This window comes from Scophthalmus maximus, chromosome 5, assembly GCF_022379125.1.
Source record: "Scophthalmus maximus strain ysfricsl-2021 chromosome 5, ASM2237912v1, whole genome shotgun sequence".
Classification (NCBI taxonomy): domain Eukaryota; kingdom Metazoa; phylum Chordata; class Actinopteri; order Pleuronectiformes; family Scophthalmidae; genus Scophthalmus; species Scophthalmus maximus.
The window spans coordinates 17,783,150-17,808,581 of record NC_061519.1 but is presented as its reverse complement, the minus strand read 5'-3'; the positions used below and the strand labels follow the sequence as shown (position 1 = coordinate 17,808,581).

General features: G+C 41.9%; 3 protein-coding genes across 6 annotated transcripts in view; 2 read left to right on the top strand and 1 right to left on the bottom strand.

Moving 5' to 3' along the window:
• The window catches only part of LOC118310897 (laminin subunit alpha-3), a 50,285-nt gene extending 39,760 nt beyond the window's left edge, over window positions 1-10,525 (bottom strand). For 2 of the 3 annotated variants that reach the window (XM_035634230.2, XM_035634231.2), the window contains exons 1-2: window positions 10,008-10,525; window positions 9,297-9,449 (exon numbers count right to left, since the gene is read on the bottom strand). In XM_035634230.2, the coding sequence (XP_035490123.2) occupies window positions 9,297-9,449; window positions 10,008-10,262 (408 nt within the window). In that variant the 5' untranslated portion in view covers window positions 10,263-10,525. The remainder of the gene's footprint in view (window positions 1-9,296; window positions 9,450-10,007) is intronic. The other variant, XM_035634232.2, reaches the window with a different exon arrangement.
• Window positions 10,526-11,016: 491 nt separating this feature from the next.
• Window positions 11,017-18,738, top strand: vps4b (vacuolar protein sorting 4 homolog B). Of its 2 annotated transcripts, XM_035634233.2 has the most exons (13): window positions 11,017-11,470; window positions 12,289-12,400; window positions 12,684-12,784; window positions 14,294-14,405; window positions 14,711-14,861; window positions 15,073-15,131; window positions 15,304-15,423; window positions 15,572-15,728; window positions 15,844-15,992; window positions 16,473-16,554; window positions 16,635-16,854; window positions 16,956-17,096; window positions 17,178-18,738. In XM_035634233.2, the coding sequence occupies exons 1-13, from the start codon at window positions 11,450-11,452 to the stop codon at window positions 17,277-17,279; spliced, it is 1,527 nt and encodes a 508-aa protein (XP_035490126.1). In that variant the 5' UTR covers window positions 11,017-11,449; the 3' UTR covers window positions 17,280-18,738. The 2 variants fall into 2 exon arrangements, with proteins under 2 accessions (XP_035490126.1, XP_035490128.1); XM_035634235.2 differs by lacking the exons at window positions 11,017-11,470; window positions 12,289-12,400; window positions 12,684-12,784 and adding an exon at window positions 13,222-13,467.
• Window positions 18,739-19,231: 493 nt separating this feature from the next.
• Window positions 19,232-25,302, top strand: kdsr (3-ketodihydrosphingosine reductase). The gene is made up of 10 exons (XM_035634236.2): window positions 19,232-19,708; window positions 20,353-20,442; window positions 20,706-20,762; window positions 20,884-20,949; window positions 21,044-21,139; window positions 21,740-21,931; window positions 22,190-22,273; window positions 22,371-22,454; window positions 22,556-22,657; window positions 22,760-25,302. Exons 1-10 carry the CDS (start codon window positions 19,520-19,522, stop codon window positions 22,877-22,879), a joined length of 1,080 nt encoding a protein of 359 aa, XP_035490129.1. The 5' UTR covers window positions 19,232-19,519; the 3' UTR covers window positions 22,880-25,302.
• Window positions 25,303-25,432: the final 130 nt, after the last annotated feature.

Below are 25,432 nucleotides of genomic sequence, written 5' to 3'. Positions count from 1 at the left end.
CTGCATGGCTGTACAGCTAAGAACAAAGAGCATTTGCACAGCAATAAAAGTGGCACAGGTGCAGCCAGGTTAGTGAAAAGACATCAGCTTAGCCCTCATGATCCACGTCTGTTCTCTGAACTCTCTATCTCCACCTTCCATCAGAATATACAGGCCATACAAGGGCAGAAAACTGTGCAATTATTGTTTCTACCAACACTGAGCGTTCTGTGAGGCACTGAGGCTCAGGGCTGCACGTTTTCTTCAACATCCTCATCAAGCCCTAAAAGCAGGTGACTTCAGCTTAATTAAACATTGTACAATGGACAAGTAAGTAATGATTGTCAAAGATCTCTTTGTTACTGCCTGGCATGGACTTTGCATAGCTTGGAATTTAAACTCTGCACGTACCACCTACAGTGTCAACAAAAGGCCTCAACCTACACCTACACCTAACCCTAACCCTGTCTTGTTTCTGCGTGCCTGAAACACAGTTTATGTTTTTTTGCAATTTCAGTGCTGGCATGGATCCGAGAGCTTTGTTGTACCTGCTCTAAAGACTGTAGTGTTGAACCTAAATTATTAAAAAAGACATTTCTATAAATTAACTTCTCTTTGAGAAGATGAAGGCAGAATGAAGGCAAGCCTGCACTCATCTCACATCCCTCAGAACTTTAATGAAAACCCCAGTGGGCATTTGACACCTTCAGATTTCTGTCTATCTTTATATGAGGCAGGGACCTATGCTAACATATCAGAGCAAAGTAACATGTTGCAAAGCCTTTGCTTTTGAGTCATGGACTGTGTCAAGAAGATTGCTGCCCGACCTTTCCCATTCCTGAGCGGTAATGGCTCCAGGTTGTAGTTTTTGGATTGACAGATTGTGAGAGAGTTCAGAGGTCAGCTGGGGAACTGTCTGGCCTTGTTCTCTAATATGTGTCAACAATCCCTAAAAACCAACAGCAAAATCTTTAGGTTGCAAATCATGAATAGTCTTTGACTTGACTGCCCTTTAATCACTGTTGCCATTGAGCCATGCGGTCAATCTGTAAGTAAATACAACAGCTGGAAACACCTCCTCCTGACCTCAGCTTTGAATGGGGTGGGTCTTGAAATTAATCAGAGAACAATTCCATCCACATGGAACAGGATGCTCTAAGAACAAAAAGGATGAATGGCACACGTAACAAGGCGTGGGCTGTTATCCTGCTAAAAAAAGAAGCCAGGGTTTTGGAGTGGAGCTGCTTACTATCAATATGCTGTTTCTGCTGGGGACCAGGAGGAAGTTTATTTCACATGTTTTGCGATGACGCCAAGGGAGGGCGCGGGAAAAGGAGGCAGGAGGATGGGATGGGGGTCTCTGCCTAGAGACGTGCTGGCTGGCATTTGGACTCATCTCAGATTCCAAACATAGCGCCACATTCCACTTCCCTCCTAATGCCCCAAAAGCAGAGCATGCCACTGCGTTCAGGAACCTGTCACTGACAGCAACACACAGCAGTGAAAAGCTTCTTCGCCACTTTTCATTGATACAGATGAAGATGGTGACTACAAGACAAGGTTTTACAAAACAATAATCCTTTATTACCCATTAAAGAAGTGCTCCGATCTTGGTATGGTCAAACAAAGGAAATGTTCTTATTTGTGGGTTTAAGTAGTGCCATTATTTTGAACCTTTAGGTCAGTGTCTTTTCACATGTGAAACATAACACTGCAACATTATTAACCGAGGAGGCTGCATGTCATTCAATTTACGAAGACTGGTGCACATTTGTTGAACATGAGCAGCTAGTGAACAGGTGACAAGATCTGGTTCTGATACTCATGCAATGACAAAGATCTGACAACAGCATCTGACATCTCACAACTTTAATGGACATTTCAGTCAGCACCAAAACATACTAACGTTCAGTGCAGTTCAACTGATGAAGGACCAATAACCCAATCATTATACTCGGTCAACCAACAAAGCCGGGTAAAGCAAGAGCAAGAGAACTTCCTACATGCGTTGGAAGTGGTTGACCAATCACGACAGAGTGGGCCAGCTGGCCGATCAGAGCAGACTTGGAGATAAAACCAAATGTTCAGATTGAGCTGAAAAGAGGAGATACAGAAATGGACAGCATGAGGAAACTGATGTGTTTACTGAACATTAGAGCATGTAAACCTTTTCAAGTAATAACCCAAATTAAAATTATGAATCTGAATATGAGAATAATATGACTCCTTTAATTTCTCAAAACTGGTGCAAACACATTCATTTTTATTTTGCTTGTACAAACAATGCAAAAACAAAAATTGAAATGTTTTATTAATATCTTAATCATATGGGGTGCCAACTTCAAAGAGGTGCAAACTAAGTCTAAACTAAAATAATTCAGATGAATGTGAAAGAGTTTATATTTTCTAAATATAGTCTATACAAATATTAATTTTCTGTGTTGAGGCATTTCATTCTTTGATACATTTTACTACAGCTATATGGGACTCCAGGCCATTCAATAGTTAAAAGCTCCTGGAAAATTAACACACACACAACAATGTGAACTACATAACCTAACCTATAACCATTAAGTTTTTTTTTTCACCAACGCCTTATACGGTATGTGGTAAAAATAAAAAATCCTTGGGATCCTTGTGCATCCAACTTTAACAAAAACATCACATTTAGCCAAAATATTGTGATGTCATGTCACTATGGTATCTAATACTGACTTGATGCCAATAACTAAGTAAATCCTCCGGAAACAAACCCGGCCAGAAACAGACAGCACGATAATGGAGTAAAGGGCCTGTCCTGCCATGGCATTTCTTCATTTCAGATGTGTCTCTCCTACCCTGTCCTGCCAGTCTAAACACACACTTTTGAAATATGTCCAGCACCTACGTATTGTTTGGAAGAAGCATGAAATATGGTGATGGCACGCAGAGCAAACCAGCAAAAGATTCCAGTGGCATAGAGGACATGAAACAGATTGACAAGTTTATGGCAAAAAAAAGAAAAAAACTTGGAATAACACCTGAGCAGAACCACCTTCTGCCCCTCCCAGCATCTGCAGCCTCAGGCCTTAGACAAGGGGTGTCATGCCAGAAGGTTTAGTACAAGAGGCTAGAGGTTTCAAAAAGGTCTGTGACAGGTATGGACTGTTTGACAAACCCTCTACCCCCTTCTCAAATTCTTCACCTTGACCCCTAACAATAGTGTCACATATACAAGATATAAAGTATCCAGACCTTCTCTAACCGTCTAATTAACACAACGTGGCAGCAGAGCCAACCACGTCCCCCATGACCAAACACCTTTTTAACACCAACATATTAAGATTCTTTATGTTGAATTACACAGTCACATCATTTCTAAATCTGTCGTCTCTTTACATTCCGTGCTCAAAGTGTGTTTGTGTGTACATCATCAAGTCTAGCTTCTTGATCCCTAACAGTTAATTCCTAGTTGGGGTGTGACAGCTCAAGTATGATAGATGTGTGCCATTAAGGGTGAAGTGCAGCAGCACTGCTTCCCCCACACACAAGTCTTGCTCTCTAACCCTCGCATATAAATCCTTTGGTTTTTTTTTATGTATGCCTGCCACATGGATCTCTTCAATTATAATCTCTTTGTGTTGATCAAATGAAGTGAAAAGTGTGTTGGTTTCGAATTTCTCACAGCTTTCTCAATCATAAATTTAAGTTTCTGCAACAATTACTGTTCCTTTATTTCTTAATCCTCCTATTTTACATTCTAATGTTGTTGTCTTGCTCCAATAGAATTTCCTGCACTATACCATGTGTAGAAAAAGTACATAAATAATAAACAGGCATGACATGCAAGATGGAAATCTAACATACTGAATATTCTACTTCCATATAACAACCAAGGGGCATTGCGGAGCCAAGAGACAATATACAGCGAGATCAGAGTCCTGACAGATGAGTGAGCCCCTGAGAGATTGATGTGAGATCAGAAGAATGCAACTCAAAGGAGAGGAGCCATCTCCTTCTGTTTGAGGGGATCAGCCCTGCCAGACAGTGCATGCTGCAGCCCAATGGGGTGGAACAGTTGCCCTCCAGTTTGTAACAATGCAATGTACAACTGTTTGTCTGTGTGCGACAGGTGGGCGGTGGAGGGGGAGAGGGGTGGTCTGGTGTATTTCTTTCTGTCTCCATGACAGAATTAGTTATGTGGTAACAAAGAACAGTTGGCAAAAAGTCACAAGAGAAATGTAGTTGTAACAGAAAACATACAGTATGTGCATGTTGCTACTTGTTAGCAGTGTTCTCATTGTAAAAGCCTTAGGTGCAGCTGCTCAAGAATTGTATGTGCACTTTTCTGCACTGACTACAGTATGTTTGCCCCTTAATGAAAATTTTAATTAAATTAAATCATAACAAAGAAGCTGTGCAAAGATCAGATTGAGCAATACAATTTGAGCATTTTCAAATAAGTGCTTTTAGGTTTAATATTACGTTATAAAAATAGGTCTTGGAATTGATAATCGAGTGAGAACTTTTGTACTTTACAATTGTTACCTTTTTTTAGGGTTTATGTCATTGCAACACTCTCCCACAATTAAAGCATACATCTTCATTGCAAGACAAAGAAACACGTCTTTTGTCAAAGGCCTTTAGATGTGATTATAAAACAATAATGCAAGAATGACAGAAATGTATTACAATACATATTATTGTAATACAACAATGTAAAACTAATGCAGTGTGTGTTTTCCATGTAATTCAATGTCCGCTGTTGAAATTAGGTTGATGGACGTAGTTCTATTTGTGAAACAGTCCGATCAAATGGGTCTAGGAAAACTCCTGCTCTCCAACACGTCCCATTGCATCAGCGTCCGCGTCAGTGAACCTGAGGCACTAATTAACATTTTCATTTATTAATCAATAACATGGGCCTCAGAAAGGTGAATAAATCCCACATTAACCCCGACAATCTTTTCCACGTTGGAGCTCCAGATTTAGTAGGCCATGGTGCACTCGCCAAGCCAGACAGCTACTGCTACTGCACGAGGTGGCTGTTGGTGGAGTAGTAAATATCTGCTGGGTTGGCCTGGCGCCTCAGGCAGTGCGGCTAAAGACAGGCACTTACATCACCTCCAGCGTCACTACGACAGAAGCGACACCTCTAACAGCCAATCTTGTCTTTAGGGTCGGAATGTGCCAGCTGCATTGAATGAGCCTATCTATATTACCAAATTATTGTATATAAGATAGGGTCGATTTTCAACAGTAATTTACTTCATTCTTGTTTTTCTTTTGAATTTAAACATTCAAATCACATGATACCTAAATTGGGAATATAGGCACTGCATCGTTACTGACCGGCTGTTGCATGACTTAAAAGGATAAAGTACAGCCATGTACACTGAGTGAGTCTATACCCACAGGATCATCCATGCATCCTGTGGAAAAGTGGAATGTTTTCTGTCAGGACATGTGTGAGTGTGTGATTTTGTGTGTGTTTTCTCTTTGAGTATTTTCTCACCACCAAATAACACCACCTCTCCATTTCTATCCATTAATCCAATGAAAGGAGAAGGCCAGGTCATTTTCAGCAAGGCCCTAAAAGAACTGAACCTTTGTGAGAGTCTGAGAGCACAGAAAGGATGTCACACAATACCGCCTAGAAGGATTCTAACACAAAAGGGGGCGACGGCTGCAAATAAAACATTCAACCCTACTTTGGTGGGAGGTGGACCCCTGAGAGAGGGGATTAGGTTCCAGGGAAATGTCTCTAAAATTGAGTTCTTGGAAGCTTTGTCCGTGGATGATTACAAAAGTGCAGAGCAGCGCCAAAGCCACTGTGCTAACCTGAACCAGAAAATGTCTGTCTTCCAACTTTAGCATTCAAAGTCACACATCTTGCACTCATTTACAGCGCCCCCACAGAGAGAAAAGCATTTATATCCAACAGCATAGCATGCGGTGCAAATACACTCATAAATCATTGATGAACAACAAGATGTTCTGCAATCAGAGTCCATTTAAAGCCACAAAACCACTGCACAAAGCTCCATCATCAACACAACAAACACCTGTCGCCCACAGAAATAATCCACAGCCTTAACATTCGTATAAAAATACCAGTCCAGTCCACTGAACATCAGTCCAGCAACTAATCAGAACTTCGTTTAAACCAGTAATGTCTGATGTTCATTCAGTTCCTGACGCCCACCAATCAGAGGCAGCTAAGTCCCATCAGATGGGAGACGGACAGCAGTAAGCCCTGGCATGTTTGCCTCACATGGTCTACGCTGGGCTCGCTCAGGCAGATAAGCACATGTGGTCAGGGCTCCTAAAATACATTCCCAGCAGAAAAAGGAGTGACTGGCAGTCTGATACATGGTGTAGATGTTTACCAGAACAATGGCTTGCCTACTGTGTCCTGAAAATGGCTTAACAAAGGCAAAAGTTCTTGGAAAAGTAGCCAGTGTTTTGGTGGAGACATACAGCAGGGCCCGTGGAATGAAGATGAGTTTCCTGTTCAAATGGGATTAATCTGGGAAATACATACACGGATGGCCGAGAGTTTTTATGGTTCTTGACATATGAACGCATCTGGCTAAACAAAATGGCCAAGAGATAAAAATATGCATTTAAAAAAGCTGTAATAGTGAAAATCAGCATCATTTTGGGTCAATTACTCTAAAAGTAAACACGCCCATTTATGCCAAATGGCGTTAATGGCTTTATTTGACATACAGGAGCCAACTGAAGGTCACGTAATCACAGGGCACCGGTCAAAAGTCAAGAAGTAGCTAGTCTGCTCTCATTGGCCTGTCTGAAACAGAAGGGTTACCAATGTGAGAGTTTTCATCTGAAGGAGAAATAGAAAGTGATCGTGTCACCAGAAGCAATCTGGACTGGTTGATAAAAGTAGCACCTAGATTCGAAAACAGGCTGCTTTAATGAAAATGTACAACCTTGCTAGGGCCTCTACATAAGGCTATACTTGGGCACAGCAGTGCCTTGAGGCAAATGCTAATGTCAGCATATTAACAACGACAATGCAAACATGATGATGTTTTGCAGGGGCGAAAGTTTCAGAAAGCAGGTTGAACAAACTGAGCCCTGAACCCCCGAGGTGCGGGGAACCTCAGAGTTTTGGGTTCCAGAGCAGCTGATCTTAATTCACTCAACTCTGAGAATTTGAAGTATGTGCAGAAAACATTAGAAAGATATAAAGCATCAATGGAGCTCCAATACTGCAATTTAACAAGGCAACAGGTAAATAAAGTGTAGAGCGTCCGATCTAAAATCCAGTGGAGGTAGAAAGATTAATGTGTGCACATTTATCTTTATAAAACAACAGCAGCAGCAGTGAAAGAGCCTGAGTTGGAGGAAAGAGTCAATAAGTTATCAACACTATTACATTTTATTCAGTGTAATCCACACAGCTACATTATTGAGCAGATTTGAATGCCCTTAATGTATGCCAAAGTGCTGAAATCCTGTTTGTTATATAACTTTTTTTTCTCCAAATACATTTCTTCAGTCGGAACCTTATTTATCATCTATGGATCAGGAATGTGAGACCAAAGTGGACCGACAGAGCTTTGGAGACTAAAAGCCGAGTTCACATTTAGTCAGATTTGTGTTAACTGAGGCAGACATTGCTTTAAACAATTATCTTTACAGAAAGACCGGAACCAGCTCTATCAAAAAAAGCCACTCTCTTTGAACCAAAGCATTTTAACATAAACATCAACTATGCCATTATCTAATAAATCTACTGAGCACTACATAGACAACAGCAGAACAGCCACCTGCGCCGGTCTTGAAAGAAACCGCAGAACCCATTCAGCTTAGTCGAGCCCCCATATTTCACTGAACACACATTGAAAAAATCTTCAATAATATAAAAGCTTCACATGGAACAGTCAAACAGTCTGACAGCTCTGTTTTGGATGATGCATGAGTATGCGTTTTGTAGGGTGGAGGAGAGCAATAAAGCAGTCTGATAGGTAAGTAAACAGTTGTTTCAACTCAGGTAGATGCCAAAAGAAAAGTCCATTTCAAATACAAATTATGATTAGTATATTGAGACATATGCAGCCATTATTAAACAATATTTCATTCATATTGTGTCTGCCTTTTCTCTCCAGGAGTGCTTGAAACTTCTTTTGGCGATAACAGATTTTGCTTGTTTGAGGTGAGAAAGCTGCTCAAGGAAGTTCTCAAATCACAAATCTGTCCCCTACTTGCCGGGTTTTTTCTCACAGTAAAATTTTATATTGAACCATTTTTCATCACAGAATAGGTAAACAAGGTTCAAGGATAAAAACAACCATATGGCTTAAAATGTAATGGTGGCAGGTGAGCATTGTTTACAGTGTCGGTGGTTGTACCAGATGCCATCAAAAGAAAATGTGTGTGAAAGGTGCGTGTGTGTGTATGCATGTGTGTGTGTGTGTGTGTGTGTGAGGGGGTTGAGGGAGGACAGGCTGTTGTGTGGTTGGTAGTCGGTAGATCTAGCTGCGCTCTTTTTAGCACACCATAATGCACTAATGCTGCTTTCCCTGCTCCCAAATAAACTGAGCATTACCACGTATTAAAGTCAGACTTCCCCAAAGGCCGAGCATGTGTCCATCCTCTTGTAAGCGTGGACTATATTTAGCCGTGTAGGATCTTTGCTCAGCTCAGTCTGGCCAAAAGCAGAGACAGAAAAGCCCACACCCATTGTCTGACATGGTGCCCACTGGGAGGATGCAACACGTGTGGAGGGGATCTCTTTTCTTGCTCTCGTTTTGAAGTCTGCCACAAAACAAGTCACAGCCCTCCTCGAACAAGAGGTTGAGGCCTCCACCTGCACTCCTCGGCTCTGATTCTACATCCTTCTGATCCCTAATCCTGAGCCTGAATTCCTCTCTTTCCTCACAGTGGATAATTGAGTGTGAGGTACAGTTTTATGGACCGTGAGCCAAACTCCTGCCAGAGACACAGGGTCATGATGGAAGCAAATTCCCCAGCCAAAGGGGCGTGAATCTGATTCCTGGCAAGCACCCAACTGTAGGACATGATTCACATGATCGCTGCTGCATGGCTGAGGTGATGAGTCTCAAAATTAAAAACTCATCATGTAATATCTAAGAAATACTTGTGAATGAAAAAAATAAATGTTCTTCTAAGCATATGCACAAATTAGCAGCAGCAAAACACAGCAGCAAGAAGAATATGATGCAAAAATGGGTGACTCTGCAACACCCAGGTGCTATATTTTACTTCAACCACAAAGCAGTTATTATACACGCTGCAGGTTGCAGCAGGTTAACAGCTGTTCATAGTAGATCAAGGTATTTTAATCTTACCTGCCCAAGGTCTAGGGTAACGTTCACCTCGTTGTACCCCGGCCCCCTGGACAGGGGAGGACTCTGCCACCACCGCTCGGTCCCATCAATGGCGTTGGTCACCGGGCGGGCTTTGCTCGGATCAACGGAGTTGCAGTAATCACAGAACTGACCCTGGATGGAGTCAGATAATGATGTTGATTGTTTAGAAAACACTGCACTTAATTGCAGCAAACGACCTGCATGTTTTATAATGGAGCAATTAGCAAAGTCCTGGCAAATCACTGATCTACTGCAAAACATTGCAAACACAAACAGATATTAAAGGTTTAAAAGGCATGTCATTGTCAATCTGCGGTTCTTACACTATTGTAGGGCCTAACATTAAAAGAACTCCTGAGGGACCTGTTGAAAACTTGGGACTCGACTACAATGCTGTAAAACTATGACTGGCAGTTGTACATCTCGGTCGTGGCGTGTGAAGTGTCAAGGCTCCTCAACAGCAGAGGCACAACACATTTAGAAGGGACCAGATGAATACAATAATTGTAAAACAACCTAATAAAATTTCACAAAACTCTTAGATACTGTATATAATCATATATCCTGTTGCCTACCAGATTAGAAATGTAATCGCCCATTACAGCACATATATTACTGCGATTCCAATTTTACGCGCGGACGAGAAGCTGTGTTGGGAACGCATCGCCCGCACACATTTTATATTCATACCTGAGAATTTTGAGTAGGAAGTACGAAGTTCGGTCCTCCGACAAGCTTACAGTACAAATCATATCTCGGGGTCCCCGCCTCATCCTGACCGCAGGTTGCCGAGGCAGAGATTCGCGACCCCTCGGCGAGGTTGAAATACGGAGGGCTCAAACTAAAACCTGTGACAGCCTCCTGGCCGTTTGCGTCCCCGAAAAGTGCCATCGACAAAGCGAAGAACGCGGCGAGGAGGTGAGCTCCCCTCCTCCGTCTCGCCATAATTCCACGTTAGAGATCCCCGTGTAGATGCTGAGCGCGCAGGTCTTGTCATCTGTGGGTCTCCATGAAAAAAAGCGCTCAAATGTGCTGCGCGACGCGCGCGCGCGGGGACTCTCTTAGTGGAGGAGAACGCACATCCGCTTGTGTCAAACAAAGGTCTGAGGAGGCGATCCTCTGCTCTGCAGTTGGAGGTGCGCTCTCGTTCTGCCGCAAGTTCACATCACCAGCGTGTGCGTCTTTCCTGCGCCAAAGTGTGCGCAGCGCAGCGCGGGAGCTATCAGGTGTCAGGCGGTTGATCCGCTGAGGCCAAAGGTCTCCTGTCACACTTCACACTGCGTCTACCAGCAGCTCGTCTTCTTCCCTTTCTCTGTCAATCAAACAAAACCAAAATAAAATCTAAACATTCTATATTGAACTTTTAAGACCCCGCTTATACGTGTCATTTAATGATAGAATGTGTACTATTTTTGAGAAATATATACTGCAGTTTTGAAGAAAAAAAAACAGGACATGTGAAATGGAAATGTCAGATTTAATTTACGATACAGACTTGATTATTTGAAAATGTATTTTCATTAATATGTTATAGTGACACGTACTTACTTAAGCTTACAACTTATAGCTTTGGTATGAAAGTATAACCACCAATGAGTTTACAGGGTTTTAACGTCATTGGTCCTTTAACATTGATCATGGAGCGCCCTCTGGTGGTAGAGACAGTCATCACGTGAGTCAACAGGGAAGTGGATGCAAGTATCGTCCCGTCACTAGACCTGCCACACAAAGACTTCTGTCTTCTGTCTTTATTTGGGGCGTGTGGTAATTTCCAGCCTCGCTATGTCTACTGTCCCACGCGATTCTCGTTAGAAAACAACAAACAGAACCGTGGAACTGTGAACTTCTGTTCAATAAAGGGCTTTGTTTCTATTTGGATCAGAAACTTCTGTCGCCATCGTCACGTGCACAACAACAGCAACAATTTAGGCACAAGTGACTCACGGGCGTTATGGGTTTTCCGCGTCCCGGCATCGTTGCCATTCCTGAGACTGGGCAGGCCGCTTTCTAGGACGCGTGTGTCAGTGCCGAGGGAGTGATAAGCAACCAGGAACTGGATCCATACGACTGGATAAACGAAACAAGGCTGGCTTCTATCTGCGGTGTTGTTTAAATCCTCCCGAGGACTCTGCATGGAGCCAACGACTCTACAGGTAGGGGGGAATAACTCCCAGGATCCGAGAAAGCTCGCACGTTTGTTTATGGAGCGGGGTAGAGGAACGAAAACACCAAGTGTAGCCTGTTTGTATGTAAACTGACGGGTTTCGCTTCGTCAGACGCTTAATTGTGATTCGGTATTCGTAAAGGTGTGACGTGCTTAAGTTAAATGGTTCTCGGAGTGTTTTCGTGTCAGTATTTTCTGTCTGTGTCAACATTTCTGTTCTGCAAGAGCCCTCTCTATCGTCGACTCAAATAGCCAATCACATCACAAGTCCACGGATTCAATGACAGTCTGTTGAATGATTCAACAGGAACTGTGAAGGCTCTATATGATCTTCATGGCCGAAACAGCAGGTACCCACCTCTGAAAGGTGTGTGTGTGGATGGGGTAGGGGGGGTCCTGTGTCAGGTGGACTGCACATAGAGCTGCTTCTTGAATTACAAAGACATTTGCTACTGAGAGTTACGGTTCAGTCTGCAGAGGCAGATTTTAAGTTGACGCTTTCCAATATTTTAGCAATGATTTAGACATTAATGTTCTTTGGGTCACATCAAATGTTTTCACTGAATATAATTAACAACTTATCACTTAATTAATTTACATTTTGCCCTCCAGTCTAAAAAGTCCAAACTGAACAAATACATTACGTTCATGTTTGCTAAAGTAGGTTTATGCAGTTTATGGGACACAGAGATAATGTGAACTCACTCAGTTTGAGGTTCATACACTGACTATCATGTGGCCCATTTATTTATTTTTTTTAAAGATACAAGTGTATGTGAAATATTAATCAATTCCATGCTCTTTCAGAAAGCTATTGCCGTTGCGCAGAAGGCTTCAGAGGAGGACCAGGCTGGGAACTATGAGGAGGCCATCCGCTCCTACCAACATGCTGTCAAGTACTTTCTGCACATTTTAAAACGTGCGTCAAAATGTCTGGGAACAAAATGTCACACTGAAACAACACAATACTTGACAATAACTTACAGTCTGTACTTGGGTATCCATCACAACCCATGCCTGATCTACCAAGTTAAGAAATTGCTCTACTGGTGTGTGTGTGTGTGTGTGTGTGTGTGTGTGTGTGTGTGTGTGTACACCAATTTTGAACTGTGCCTGTGATATATTACATTAGATAGTTTATAAAATGTTGGTTACAAAAAATATTAATAATGGCATTACATGGATGTTTTCCTTCCCATCAGGTGAACCACAGGGTAAAGATGGCAACCAGAAGATCAGAGATAGATGTAAACAGTACCTGGACAGAGTGGAAGAGCTGCAAGTCTACCTAGTGAATAAAGAGGTCATTACAAAAATTACATTTTGGTTTTAGAAATCTGCACATCATGATCCACAATGATAACATTGAAAACTGTCTCAACAACGTGGATGTGCTGCAGCAGAAATAGACTTACTGCTTCTTTTTGACAAAGTAGTTTATGTTAGAATGTCAGGATCCATAGTTCAGACATGGTCAGCCATGGGCAGTGTTTAATTTTGGTAAACCCACAGACTGTATTGACATAAGAGGACTGTGGGTTAACCACAAACCAAAGACCCCACATACCAAGCCACATCACCTGAAACTAAGAAAACTATATAAGACTAGGTAAACCAAAAATAAATGGCACCAACAGCCAGTCCATGCTTTATAGGTTTAAAAATGTCAGTTGTATACGGTTGTATGCTGCATGAACGCCGTAGCCAAACGCAAGTTACTCCGGGGCAACGTCTTGACGTCATCACATTCCGTTCACGCGAGCATCGACTTTTCAATGCGGAAGTTTCCTCCTCGGTCTTACTCGGGAGCGATCTGTGAAACGAAAACAAGCTTCGAAAAACCTAGATTGTCGAGTTAACAGTCCACCTGTGAGGCTAAATTCCAACGCGGGCGGTGTGAGAGCTGTTTAATGACGGTGCTGTGATATTCGTGTCGACTATAGGACAAAGCGATCGGCCCTTATGGCTACCAACAATAATTTACAGGTAAGTTGAAGACCAACCCAGATCGCGTGTTTACGCGAACAAAGTTGTCCATAGCTTCGGGGGAAAGTATCCTAGGTGTTGTTTACCGATGAGTGTGAGCCAGTTGGTTGGGGGGGTGTTCGGTATAAATGCCTCCGAGGGGACAACACAACATAACGTTTGTAACATTAGCTGCTAGTTAGCATGGTTAGCTAACATAGACATGAACTCGGGAATTGTCACTCGTCAACAACACAACGCCGACCAACAGCGAATGCTCTGAACTGTACGTGTTATAATATAACACATGTCGGTGTGTTGCCCTGTCGGGGGTTAGCCGAGTGTTCGTTCGCCACGCAGTAGCAGCAGCTAGCTTCTACGGACGAACATTAGGACCGCTAATGAGATTAGCGTTGCTAACTTACTGGTTTTATTAGGCCTCTTAAAAAAAAAAAAGACCGATACTTCCAACAGAAGGCAAACTGTCAACGTGTTTTAGCGTGTGTAAGTGTGTGAACTGTGTTGCGTTCTTCGCTAGTTAGTTCAAAGTTAGGCCATTCCTACCTCGGTGTGTACGCTGACGTCACGCAGGTCACAGGTGCATCATTAAAAATCTGTCCATTAAATAAATGACGGTAAATATACGCCAATAGAAATACAGCACACGGCTGACGTGTTTTTTTTAACTTTTTTTTTTTTTTTTAACTTTTACTAGGTGGATTTCACAACACCATATGCTTAAAATTGTCATTTTGTTCTGATTGGCTGATAGTCACTTCTCTCTATAAATGCCAGTATGTACAGATGTCTATGTAACCAAGGCTGTTCTGTGTCTCTTTTATTTCAGAAAGCCATCGATCTCGCCGGCAAGGCGGCTCAGGAGGACAAAGCTCAGAACTATGAGGAGGCTCTGCGTCTCTACCAGGCTGCTGTACAGTACTTCCTTCATGTCGTCAAATGTAAGGCATAAGACGGCACATTGGCATTAAGTACAGTGGGACAGCAATGTAATATTATTACAACATACATTAGTCATGGCATCTGTTCTGATGTGGCTTTAGCTTATTGTGGGTATGGTTGGAAAAAAAGACGTAATGTTCCTCCCAGAATAACATTGCCTTTAAAAAGCTTTTAATGGGATGGGTTTTTTATGTTATATTTATTTGTTTTGCTTGTGCACACACGTTGCCAAAAAAGGAAGGAAAGCTGTGTCTAATACCTCCAGATTTATTTTTTAGTAACTTTTTGTTCTCGTTTCTGACAGATGAAGCCCAAGGCGACAAGGCTAAACAGAGCATCCGGATGAAATGTGCTGAATACTTGGACAGAGCAGAGAAGCTGAAGGAGTATCTAAAGAAGAAAGAGAAGGCTCCGCCTGCTAAGCCTGTCAAAGAGTCACAGTCTGATGACAAAGGGTGTGTTTATGGGTGGGGAAGTGGGGTATGTCTGCTTATGTAATGCCATTCAGATGTGGATTAAAAAAACCTCAGTTGTCCCATTGTATATAGGCAAATATATTAAGTTATTACTTTACATTAAGCTAATATTAATTATATATATATATATATGTGTGTGTGTGTGTGTGTGTGTGTGTATATATATATAATGTTATGTTTGTGTGTCTAGGAATGAAAGTGATGAAGGCGATGATCCAGAGAAAAAGAAATTCCAAAATCAGCTCTCAGGTTTGTAATTTTTTATTTAATTTAATTTTATTATTTTTTATTTTTTTTTTGGGGGGGGGGGGTGGTATTAGGCCTTCTGCAGGCTTTGTATATTTATTTATTGTGAGTTGTGTTGCATACAATTATGTCCTAAGTAATGTAGTATGTGATCTGTTTTTTTTTTTATTTTCAGGTGCAATTGTCATGGAGAAACCAAACATCAAATGGAACGATGTTGCTGGTTTAGAAGGAGCCAAGGAGGCACTGAAAGAAGCTGTTATTCTTCCAATCAAATTCCCTCACCTGTTCACTGGTATTGAATCTTATTTAATGGGAAGATCACCTCTTTACTTTGTTAAAAGACATCTATGTTATATGGAATAGATTTGCCAAAGCACAGTTGATGGTGGTTTAGTGATACTGTACTACTGTAGACTCAATTACCTCTGTTTGAATAACAGGAAAGCGAACTCCGTGGAGGGGGATCTTGCTCTTTGGCCCTCCAGGTACAGGAAAGTCATATCTGGCTAAGGCTGTTGCCACAGAGGCGAACAACTCAACGTTCTTCTCCATCTCCTCGTCTGACCTTGTCTCCAAATGGCTGGGAGAGAGTGAAAAGTGAGTCATTTTATAAGCAACTCAAAGAAGAAGCATGGGTTACGCATGTTAATATTCTGGATCCAGCAGTGCACTTCTTATTTAATGTCCTCAACGCTTCCCTTCTACTCTATAGATTGGTGAAGAATCTTTTTACCCTCGCAAGGGAGCACAAGCCTTCCATCATCTTCATCGACGAGATCGACTCCCTGTGTGGCTCAAGAAGTGAGAACGAGAGTGAGGCTGCTCGTCGTATTAAGACAGAGTTCCTGGTTCAGATGCAGGGTAAGTCCCATGAGCTAAAAAACAACTATATGTAATTACTCAATGTTGGAATGTTCTCTCGGTATTGCATGATGTTTTTAATGACCCAATTTTAACAAATCTGAGAGATATGTTTTTTGTCATATTGCTGGATATTTTTTGAAGCAATATTCTGTGAAAGCAGAAAACAACATTTTGGGATCTAAAAGTAAAAAATGAATGTTGTCAGAGGTACACCATGTTTTATAACTCTAATAGCAGAAATATGATTAAACTGAAAAAAAATTAAGGAGAATGATAATATTAATAATAGAGCAACATGTAATCCTTTATGGGATTCCAGTAGTCATGGAATAAACAATTACACTGGATGAATCTGAAAAATGTGGGGTCGAAACATTTCTTGAGAGCTGATTTAAGTAAATGCATCGGAATATTAAATATTTGTTCTGAACAAAGTATATCTCAAGTATATCTTACTCTGGATTTGTTGTGTTACAGGAGTGGGGGTTGACAACGATGGAGTGCTGGTACTTGGAGCAACAAACATCCCATGGACCCTCGACTCAGCCATCAGAAGAAGGTTAGTGATATTAGTCAGTAAAAGTTGTTAGTAAACACGTGTCATTCACCTGTTCTGACTGTGCACCTATACTCTCTCAGATTTGAGAAGAGGATCTACATCCCGCTGCCAGAAGAGCACGCCCGTTCCTTCATGTTCAAACTGCATCTGGGATCGACCCCGAACAGCATCTCTGAATCTGACTTTGTCACTCTGGGCAAGAAGACTGATGGATACTCGGGAGCAGATATAAGTGTCATTGTCAGAGATGCTCTAATGCAGCCCGTTCGAAAGGTCCAGTCAGCAACTCACTTCAAACGGGTATGTCTTTCAAATCGCACTCTATTCTGTGCTTCATTGTAGTGCGATACAGCTAATTTTTTACTTTTGTAACCCTTACCCTAATTTTTTATTTAAATAAGGTACGAGGTCCATCCAGAGCTGACCCGAACATGGTTATAGATGACCTCTTGACTCCTTGCTCGCCTGGCGATCCCAACGCAATTGAAATGACATGGATGGAGGTCCCTGGGGAGAAGCTGTTGGAACCTATAGTATCCATGGTAAGGACGTAAAAATACTAGTTGACAATATAAATGCATTTTAAAGCCCTTACTTTATCACCATATCACCTTTTTTTTCAGTCTGACATGCTGAGATCTCAGACCAGCACAAAGCCAACAGTCAATGAACAAGATCTGGACAAACTGAAAAAATTCACAGACGACTTTGGACAGGAAGGCTAAGCGGGATGAATCAACCCAGTCAAACCAAAGCAAAGGAATTCGGATTGTCTCTCTTTATTGTCCTTGTCCCTTTTTTTTGTCCCTCTGTCTCAACCTAAGCCTTCACCAGAAACTAGTGGTTCATCATAAATGGGCAAGATTACTGTTCAGTTCTGCCAGTCTGATGACCACACATCTGTTGGAAGACCTACTTTTATTTGAAATTCACTAGTGTCCAAAAAGACTCAAAGACTTCCCATCTACAGCCGGCCTGATTAAAGAACCAATACCACATGGAGAATTCAGAGGGTTGTTTGACTATTATGCACCTAAATGCAAAGGGTATTGATGAGCAGAATACCCAAACCGCATAGGGAAACTGATAGAACATACACACAACAGTTACTGCAAATTAGGTAATTGAAATCTATTTTAAATTCCTATATCTTTATTTTCTAGTCAGAAGACATCTTACTAAACTAATAAATACCCCTTATATATCCTCTTTTGTATTAAGAAAAAAAAACAAGCATTTTGTAGTGTATACTGTACCTTGTGGAATATATAAATCTTGGACTGGGAACATGCAGTTCAGGGCATGAATTCACAGAATTTGTGTTGGTGAAATATGTCATTCTCCTCTCAAGGTGGCACACTCTAGCGTTTGAGATGGAGATACTCAGGATGAGATCTGCATTAGGCTCTGTGGCAATCTTTGGATTGTTAATCAAGTTTCCAAACAAATGGCAAATGTATTTGATCACTCAGTTGTCATTTTAATTCAACACAGCTATTAGGGGAAAATCACCGGTGGGGCCGTACCAGAGTTATTTTACCTTTTTATTTCTCAAGGACTCGATAGCTTTGAATTGCTTTGTCACTCACGTTTTGGGGTTGGTTTTTTTTCCCCTCAAGACTGTTTTTCAATCACTGTCCACAGGCTTTGCCAATTACCAGAAAGCAAAAAAAAATAAGCCTTATGCTAAGATAAAGTCACATGCATATTTCGATAAAACAAGCCGAAGGTGTTGAAGCTGGACATTGGCTCAGGCCAAGAGATCATTATCTTGTTCATTTAACAACATAGGAATGCATCTCTAAGCATGGAGATGAGTATATGTAGCCATGAGTGGCAGTGTGCACCTTGTGCCTTCCAGAAAAGCCGCAAAATCCTTTTTTTTTTAATAGTTTAATTTTGGAATTGGTCATCCTGCTTGTATGAGTGCTTTGTCACTACAATTAAGAAATGTATAACACTTGCACATTTCACATGAGCTCTTTTAGAGATTGAACACAATTGTACTCTTTGGCTCATACGGCGTGCAAACTGTCTTGATTTTTGATGGGAAACATCTATTTCACTGTAAATGTCTGTAAACATATAGCCAACTCTCCAGCCTTTTTCTTGAAGAAGAGGTCAACATGCATAAGAGTTTCTCTTTCGTTTCCATCATGTAAATAAAGGTAATAGCTATGTCAAGATGATTCAAGAACTATTTATTGTGCAAGCACAGCAAAATTACGACAATGTCATCCTCAAAAGGAAAATAAAATAAGCAAAGTATAAATATAAGCGATTATGAAAATACTGTTCTTCAATGAAATATAGGTAAACAAGTCGAGGTAACAAGGGTGCAAAGGGAATACAGAAGCATGATAATGATATAAACATTGTGCTGTATTCAGGTGGTATTATAAATATATAAGAGAAATCAGTGGTGTGGTCCATTAACGAAGGTTTTACAATTTAAAAATAGTTCATTTTTTTCTTTCTCTCACGAGTTGTCTTCACTTCTACGGTTCACCTGGCTGGGCGGGGGAGTGGCCGAATGACGCATATGTGTGCAGCTATAAGCTAAGAAGAAAAAACGGATGCGACGAATGAGGAAGTAGAGCGTTGCATCTTGGGAGTTGTAGTCACTGCGCACTCTGTCGCTGGTATGGCTGCGTAGACACCCTCGGCGTGAGAACTACAAATACCAAGCGCGAGCCCAAAGCCTCCGTCCACAGTGCACAGTTCGATTTGTTTTGGTTTGTGCAGACTGCGTTGTGTCACGGGGGGCCAAGGTCCGCCGCGGTGCTCTGACCTGACCGTTCCACAGCCGCGACCCACCGCCAGACACTCCGACAACTCCTCCTCCGACTTCTGCGTTTCTCCACCTCCTTTTCCGGGGCCGCCGCCCGCCCCGTTGCGACGTTAACGGACCCTGGGAGCTGGCCTGCTAGTTAGCAAACAAGCTAACGATTGCCAGGTTTCACCCATGTCCTCTGACGAAGCGTTGAGCGCAACGATCACCGATTGGCTTTTCATCAACTCCTGGTGGCTGCTTCTGCCATTCATCATGCTCCTGGTCGTCGCCGCCTTCATTGTTGCCTTCGTGCTGCTGTTATACATGATATCGCCTCTCATCAGCCCCAAACCGCTGAAACTGAACGGGGCCCACGTCGTGGTGAGTGCACCGGGCAGAGCTAACGTTTCTTCGCTTAACGGCAGCTAACGTCCGTAGCCGCGGGGCTCGCTTCAGCTGCAGAGCTACCCGGGTTACGGTTACGTGTGCCTGTTTGCTAAGGCGTTAATAACCAGTCGTACCTGTTTCCACGGAAATTTCATTTTCAGAGAGCAGAATGTTGCGATAGTCGACTGTCAGATACACAGAGTGGCACAAGTACACGTGACAGGACCGTTAGCCATGTTAACAAAGGCTGTAATGACTCTATAGTATGTAGTTTTGCTTTAACAGTTGCTGAGGGGTTTACATTCTTCTTAGTCAATAGTCATCTGAATGGAAAGGTTACCAAGGGTAGATTATATACTGGAAACTCCTCTCAATATAACACAATCAAATTGGCTACATCTCTACAAACTGCAGTTATGGAAATAACCAAGAGGTCGGATGAACACCTCTCCATAACCATTTCAGCCAAAACTGTGCCTCATACCATCGAGGGATGTTTTATTAGTTTTAGTTCTGAGTTTACCTAATTGTCCACTTTGTGCAGTTATGCAGATGTTGTAACACAAATGGCAGAGCTTGCTCGCACACTTGATATTTCACCTTCTGACGAACGATCCTCCTACCTTTTGAATTTTCAGGTGACCGGAGGCTCAAGTGGGATTGGGAAATCCATTGCAGTGGAGTGCTACAGACAGGGAGCGTTCATCACGTTGGTGGCACGAAATGAGGTCAGCACACGCACACCACCATTGTTCAGCCAATCATTCTGCTGTCAACCTGTTTGTTGTAGTTATTAGCCAAGTCGTTGTTGATGTCAAACACGGTGAAACAAATTCTAAAGGTGAATTTGCTCCATCTTTATCAAGAGAAGGATTTGCTTCACTGTCATGCAAAATGTGCTTTATGTTGTGTTTGCTTGCGTGTAGTTTTTAAAATGACTTGGCCACACAAGGTTTCAACACATTTAACACGCTTTTCTTTTTTGCTTTAGGCTAAACTCCTTCAAGCAAAGAAAGAGGTGGAGAAATTTGCCATCAACGACAAGCAGGTAGGGCTTTAGTATTTACTTGAATGGAAAATGTTAAGACTGTACATGCTCATACAGGGCATAACATCAAATGCCATTTTGCATTAGATCACAGAAGAGCGTGTGTCATTTCTGTTTTCAGGTGGTGCTCTGCATATCGGTGGATGTCTCCAGTGATTACAGTCAGGTGGAAAGTGTGATAAAACAGGTAATGTTATACCTTCTCCATCTCAGTGGAACATCTAAGACTCCTTTAATAATTCAGTGCTGAAGTACTGATGTAGCATTATGCTGTGCTGCAGGCTCAAGAGAAGCTGGGGCCTGTGGATATGCTTGTGAACTGTGCTGGATCATCCATCTCTGGGAAGTTTGAGGAAGTGGAGGTGGACCGTTTCAAAGTAAGTACCCTGTGCTCAAAACCAAGACTGTTTTGTGAATGGTCAGAAGTCAGTCCTGAATTTTTATGGGGATATGAGAATCGAAACAAAATTTATATTATTTTATTTATTTTCCCAAAACATTTCCTGCAGGAGACATTAAAAATGTAATGAAATAACATGCGCAATAACTTGCTTTAGACCAACAGGATTCATTTGCACCAAAACCACAGATTGTTTTGAAAGTTTGTTTCATGCATTAAATGCTTAACAGAAAGTTTTGGTATGTTGCAGGAGGTTTTATTTCTGTAAGACATTTTAAAAGGGTTAAATTCTCAGCTGATAGTTATTTCTTTTACAAATTGCAGTCTGCTGCGAATAGTGTATTGGAGAAATTGTGCAAGGGTTTTTAGGTTGTGTAATGTCTGTAGCTACATTTATGCAACACTTAACTGTGGACTACCCCATTATAGTGTGTGTGTGTGTGTGTGTGTGTGTGTGTGTGTGTGTGTGTGTGTGTGTGTGTGTGTGTGTGTGTGTGTGTGTGTGTGTGTGTGTGTGTGTGTGTGTGTGTGTGTGTGTGTGTGTGTGTGTGTGAACCTTGACCCATGTTGCCAACAGAAACTGATGGAAGTGAACTACCTGGGCAGCGTTTACCCGACACGGGCCGTCATAACTACCATGAAGGAGCGGAGAATGGGCCGCATCATGTTTGTATCCTCCCAAGCGGGCCAGATTGGCCTGTTTGGATACACCGCCTACTCCCCATCCAAGTTTGCCCTGCGTGGCTTAGCAGAGTCGCTGCAGATGGAGGTGAGTTTTGCTTGCAAACACAAAACAAACACAAAAATTCTCACTTAATCTAATATGAAATTATTCAGCCGATATATATTTTCCACCTCTTTTCAGCCGAGTGATGTAAATATTGTAATAAGGATTCCCAATATCTGTTAATTTACTTTGCTTAAGGCTGTTTTGTATGAAATGCTGATTGGTGTTAGTTCTCATTAAAGTAGCACAGAATGGTCAGTGAGTGTTGTTGTTGTTGCTGCTGCTCTTCCTCTTCTCCAGATAAAGCCGTACAACATCTATGTGACTGTGGCCTACCCCCCTGACACGGACACTCCAGGTTTGGCTGAGGAAAATAAGACGAAGGTAAACTCTTCAACACAATTAACAGTACCACAGTTTCACTTCAATTTCCCCCCACATGTTAATAAGCCTTTTCCTCCTTTGCTCACTTCACTCGCAGCCTCTGGAGACTAAATTAATCTCCGAAACATCAGGAGTGTGCCAACCGGACCAAGTGGCCAAAATCATTGTGCGAGATGCAGTGGTAAGCAATTCAGGTCACCCACCACTGTGCCTCTTGTACGATTAAACATTTGAGTAAATGATTTTTGGAGTACGATGCCTGTTGTTCTTTGTTTTTTGCAGCAGGGGAACTTCAACAGCTCCGTGGGACCTGACGGTTACATGTTATCAGCCCTCACCTGTGGCATGTCACCTGTCACCTCTATCACAGAAGGTCTCCAGCAGGTACGACCACACAAATGATGCTGTGCGACATTGGCCAAAGTAATGCTGCTGTTAATGTTGCCCGACTTACAAATTCTGACCTCGGTTTTATCCTCTGTACAGATTGTTACCATGGGATTATTTCGGACCATCGCCCTCTTCTACCTGGGGAGTTTTGACAGCATTGTGCGCCGCTGCATGATTCAGAGGGAGCAGTTAAAAGCAGCCGACAAGAGGGAGTAACGGCAGCCTTACCTGCCCAGTGCCCTTCCTCCCTCCCCTTCTCCTCCTCCGCACCCCCTCATCCCATCCCTTCATCCAGCTGTTCAAGTGCACAACCGTAGGTGGGAAATAGGCCAAGCTTTGAGTGCATTTCTGAAAACAACACAACAGATAGGTTGGAAGTAGAAGGGCAGATGTTTACTGTTTGCTTGTCCTCCATTGACTATTTCGATTTTTCTATTCTGTCGGAGCATTCCAGAGATTCTTCAGTTTAATGTGTTTGATGTCCACCTGCTTCTTTCTGTTGGAGCAGCCTTACTGTATGGGAATGAGGGCAGACTAAACATCCCACCGCCTGGTTGTAAAATATGTCGGCTTTGTGAACTACTTACATGTTAGACATCAGGCGAGCTGCCTCTACTCGCACAGTGTTATATTTCCTCTCACAGAGAGGAGAAGCAACAGACAGCCTGTATGACCAGTTGTGCCAAAAATGGCTTGATTTTCCCTCCCACCAAGGGGCTATAGTAAAAAAAAAAATCAGAATGGTAACTCTCACCTTTAGCCATGTTGTTACATGTATTACAAAACTGGGTCCAACCCTGTAGGAACTTTACTGTCTTCACGTTTTTTTTTCGTACCACGAGTCTTTGCGGGCAAAGCACCTTCCTTTTTCACCGAGTGACCTCTGTGTTTGAGACCAGTTGTGACCCTCAGCATTTTCTTTATGCCATTGGGCGTTTCTGTGTATTTGTGCTCTGCATCAAAACCCGACCAGGATGTGATAACAGCAGCACTCTTCAGTGATGTCCGAGAGAATAAGAGCATGTGGTGTTTTTAATTGTATTGTTTTTTTAAATTATATTAATAATGCAAAAACATAACCTCCCCCCGCCAAAAAAAATAATATTCAAATATTTTAAATGCAGCATTGGGGCAGAGTTTTGGGTGAATTGTTTTGTGTGTGTGTGTGTGTGCGCGTGTGTTCATGTTTGCTGTGACTGAGCCAACCCCTGGGGGAAGAGAAAAGCCATCCGATTTTATTGTCTCGGGAATAAACGCACCAAATTATTTTCTGGTCCTCTCAACTGATTTCGTTGAGAAATGCGAGCAGGTACTATGGGTTGAAGCCATGAATTTTAAATTGGGGGTGCATTTGTTCAGTACACTTTTTTCTTCTTTCCTATATGTGTGACAGGAAGTGTATCATTTTTACATGCAGGTTTGTATTCAACCACCCCCTGTCAAAGATCCAAATGGTATCCATAAACTGTCGGGGCGGGGCATTGAGGACATGACTTGCTGGTCCGAGTCGTGTCCCCGAAAGTCTAGTGAGGGCGCCAGAGATTAGTTTTACATAAAGGCCAACATAATAGAGGGACTAGCATGAAAGTGTGATCCTTGACTCCCCGAATAACAATATCGATTCCCTCCCGGTTTCTGTTGAGCCTTGGAAAAACTTGCACTTATCATATGACCTCCTCACTATTTTTGCATAGAGAGGGAGAAGAAGCACCGTGTCAACTCTTGCAAGTCTTCATCTGGTCCATCGCAAATGGGGAGAATGTACTTTGATACAAAGCATACAAAATCAGAACATGGGAATATTATTTTCAAATGCAACAATATTTGAATGCCAAAATGTGTTAAGACAAATTCTTCATCTTTTTTTGTCGATGCAATGCATTTATTTGACATTTATTGTGACGTTGCTGCTCTGTTGATCTTAAGAGTTAGTTTGAAAAAAGCAGTGGAGCAGTGTGGGGACCCATTCTGAGCCTTAAGACATGACCACTGAAGAAGCTAATGCGATAAGAATGGACCTGTCCACAGTTGGTGGTTTACCAGTTCATTTAATATGACTTTTCTGTGTATAAAACGACAATGTATTTGTCCATTTCCGTTTTTTGTACGACAGAAAGAAGCCTTAGTGAAATCCAAAATATGAAGGTGAGAATGGTTGACTCGTGTTGTGACGATATTCTCATTTGACATTGGTTAAAGGCAAACGGTCCCGCACTCAAGAGATTTTTTAATAATCGTACATTTATTGCTTTTAGAAGTTCTCTTTTACCTTGAGGTAGTGACACACCGTTGATAGAACATGCAGCCCATGTAAAAGCAGTATTGTTTCAACACCTTTAAGCTATGCAAAAGAAGCCCGTGCTTACGATATGTTTTGAACATCTGGTCATGATTCAAGTTCTCTTAAGTCACTAATTTCCCCTATTTAATGTTGTCGTCATTAGATAATTAAGTATTGAAAACAAAAGTCATAATGCACTCATTTCATTCTTTTTTCTTGCATTTTTACTTTTGTTCCTGCCAAAAGAAAGCTTAACACCTTCACCTTGTGTGCCATTGAGAGAAAAATGAGAGAAGTGAACGTTTCTTTGTCTTATTTTCTTACATTATAAACTAAATAAATACCTGTGAAGAAAATCCCCAAATCGTTCTCCTAATTTTCGTCCTCAGTTTTGGTTGTTGAATCGATATCCTCCATCTCTTCTTAAACCACATCCGAGCCGCTTCCCTCCGGTTATATCCAACTTTACACGGCATCTCTTTTGCTGA

What these genes read in the sequence shown, in the direction of transcription:
- vps4b (XM_035634233.2), top strand. Translation starts at nt 11,450, where the DNA reads ATGGAGCCAACGACTCTACAG. An exon ending in CTTCCTTCATGTCGTCAAAT is followed by an intron (nt 14,406 to 14,710) that starts GTAAGGCATAAG and finishes CGTTTCTGACAG; the next exon opens with ATGAAGCCCAAGGCGACAAG. An exon ending in ATTCCCTCACCTGTTCACTG is followed by an intron (nt 15,424 to 15,571) that starts GTATTGAATCTT and finishes TTTGAATAACAG; the next exon opens with GAAAGCGAACTCCGTGGAGG.
- kdsr (XM_035634236.2), top strand. Translation starts at nt 19,520, where the DNA reads ATGTCCTCTGACGAAGCGTTGAGCGCAACGATCACCGATTGGCTTTTC. An exon ending in CAGAGTCGCTGCAGATGGAG is followed by an intron (nt 21,932 to 22,189) that starts GTGAGTTTTGCT and finishes CCTCTTCTCCAG; the next exon opens with ATAAAGCCGTACAACATCTA. An exon ending in TCATTGTGCGAGATGCAGTG is followed by an intron (nt 22,455 to 22,555) that starts GTAAGCAATTCA and finishes TGTTTTTTGCAG; the next exon opens with CAGGGGAACTTCAACAGCTC.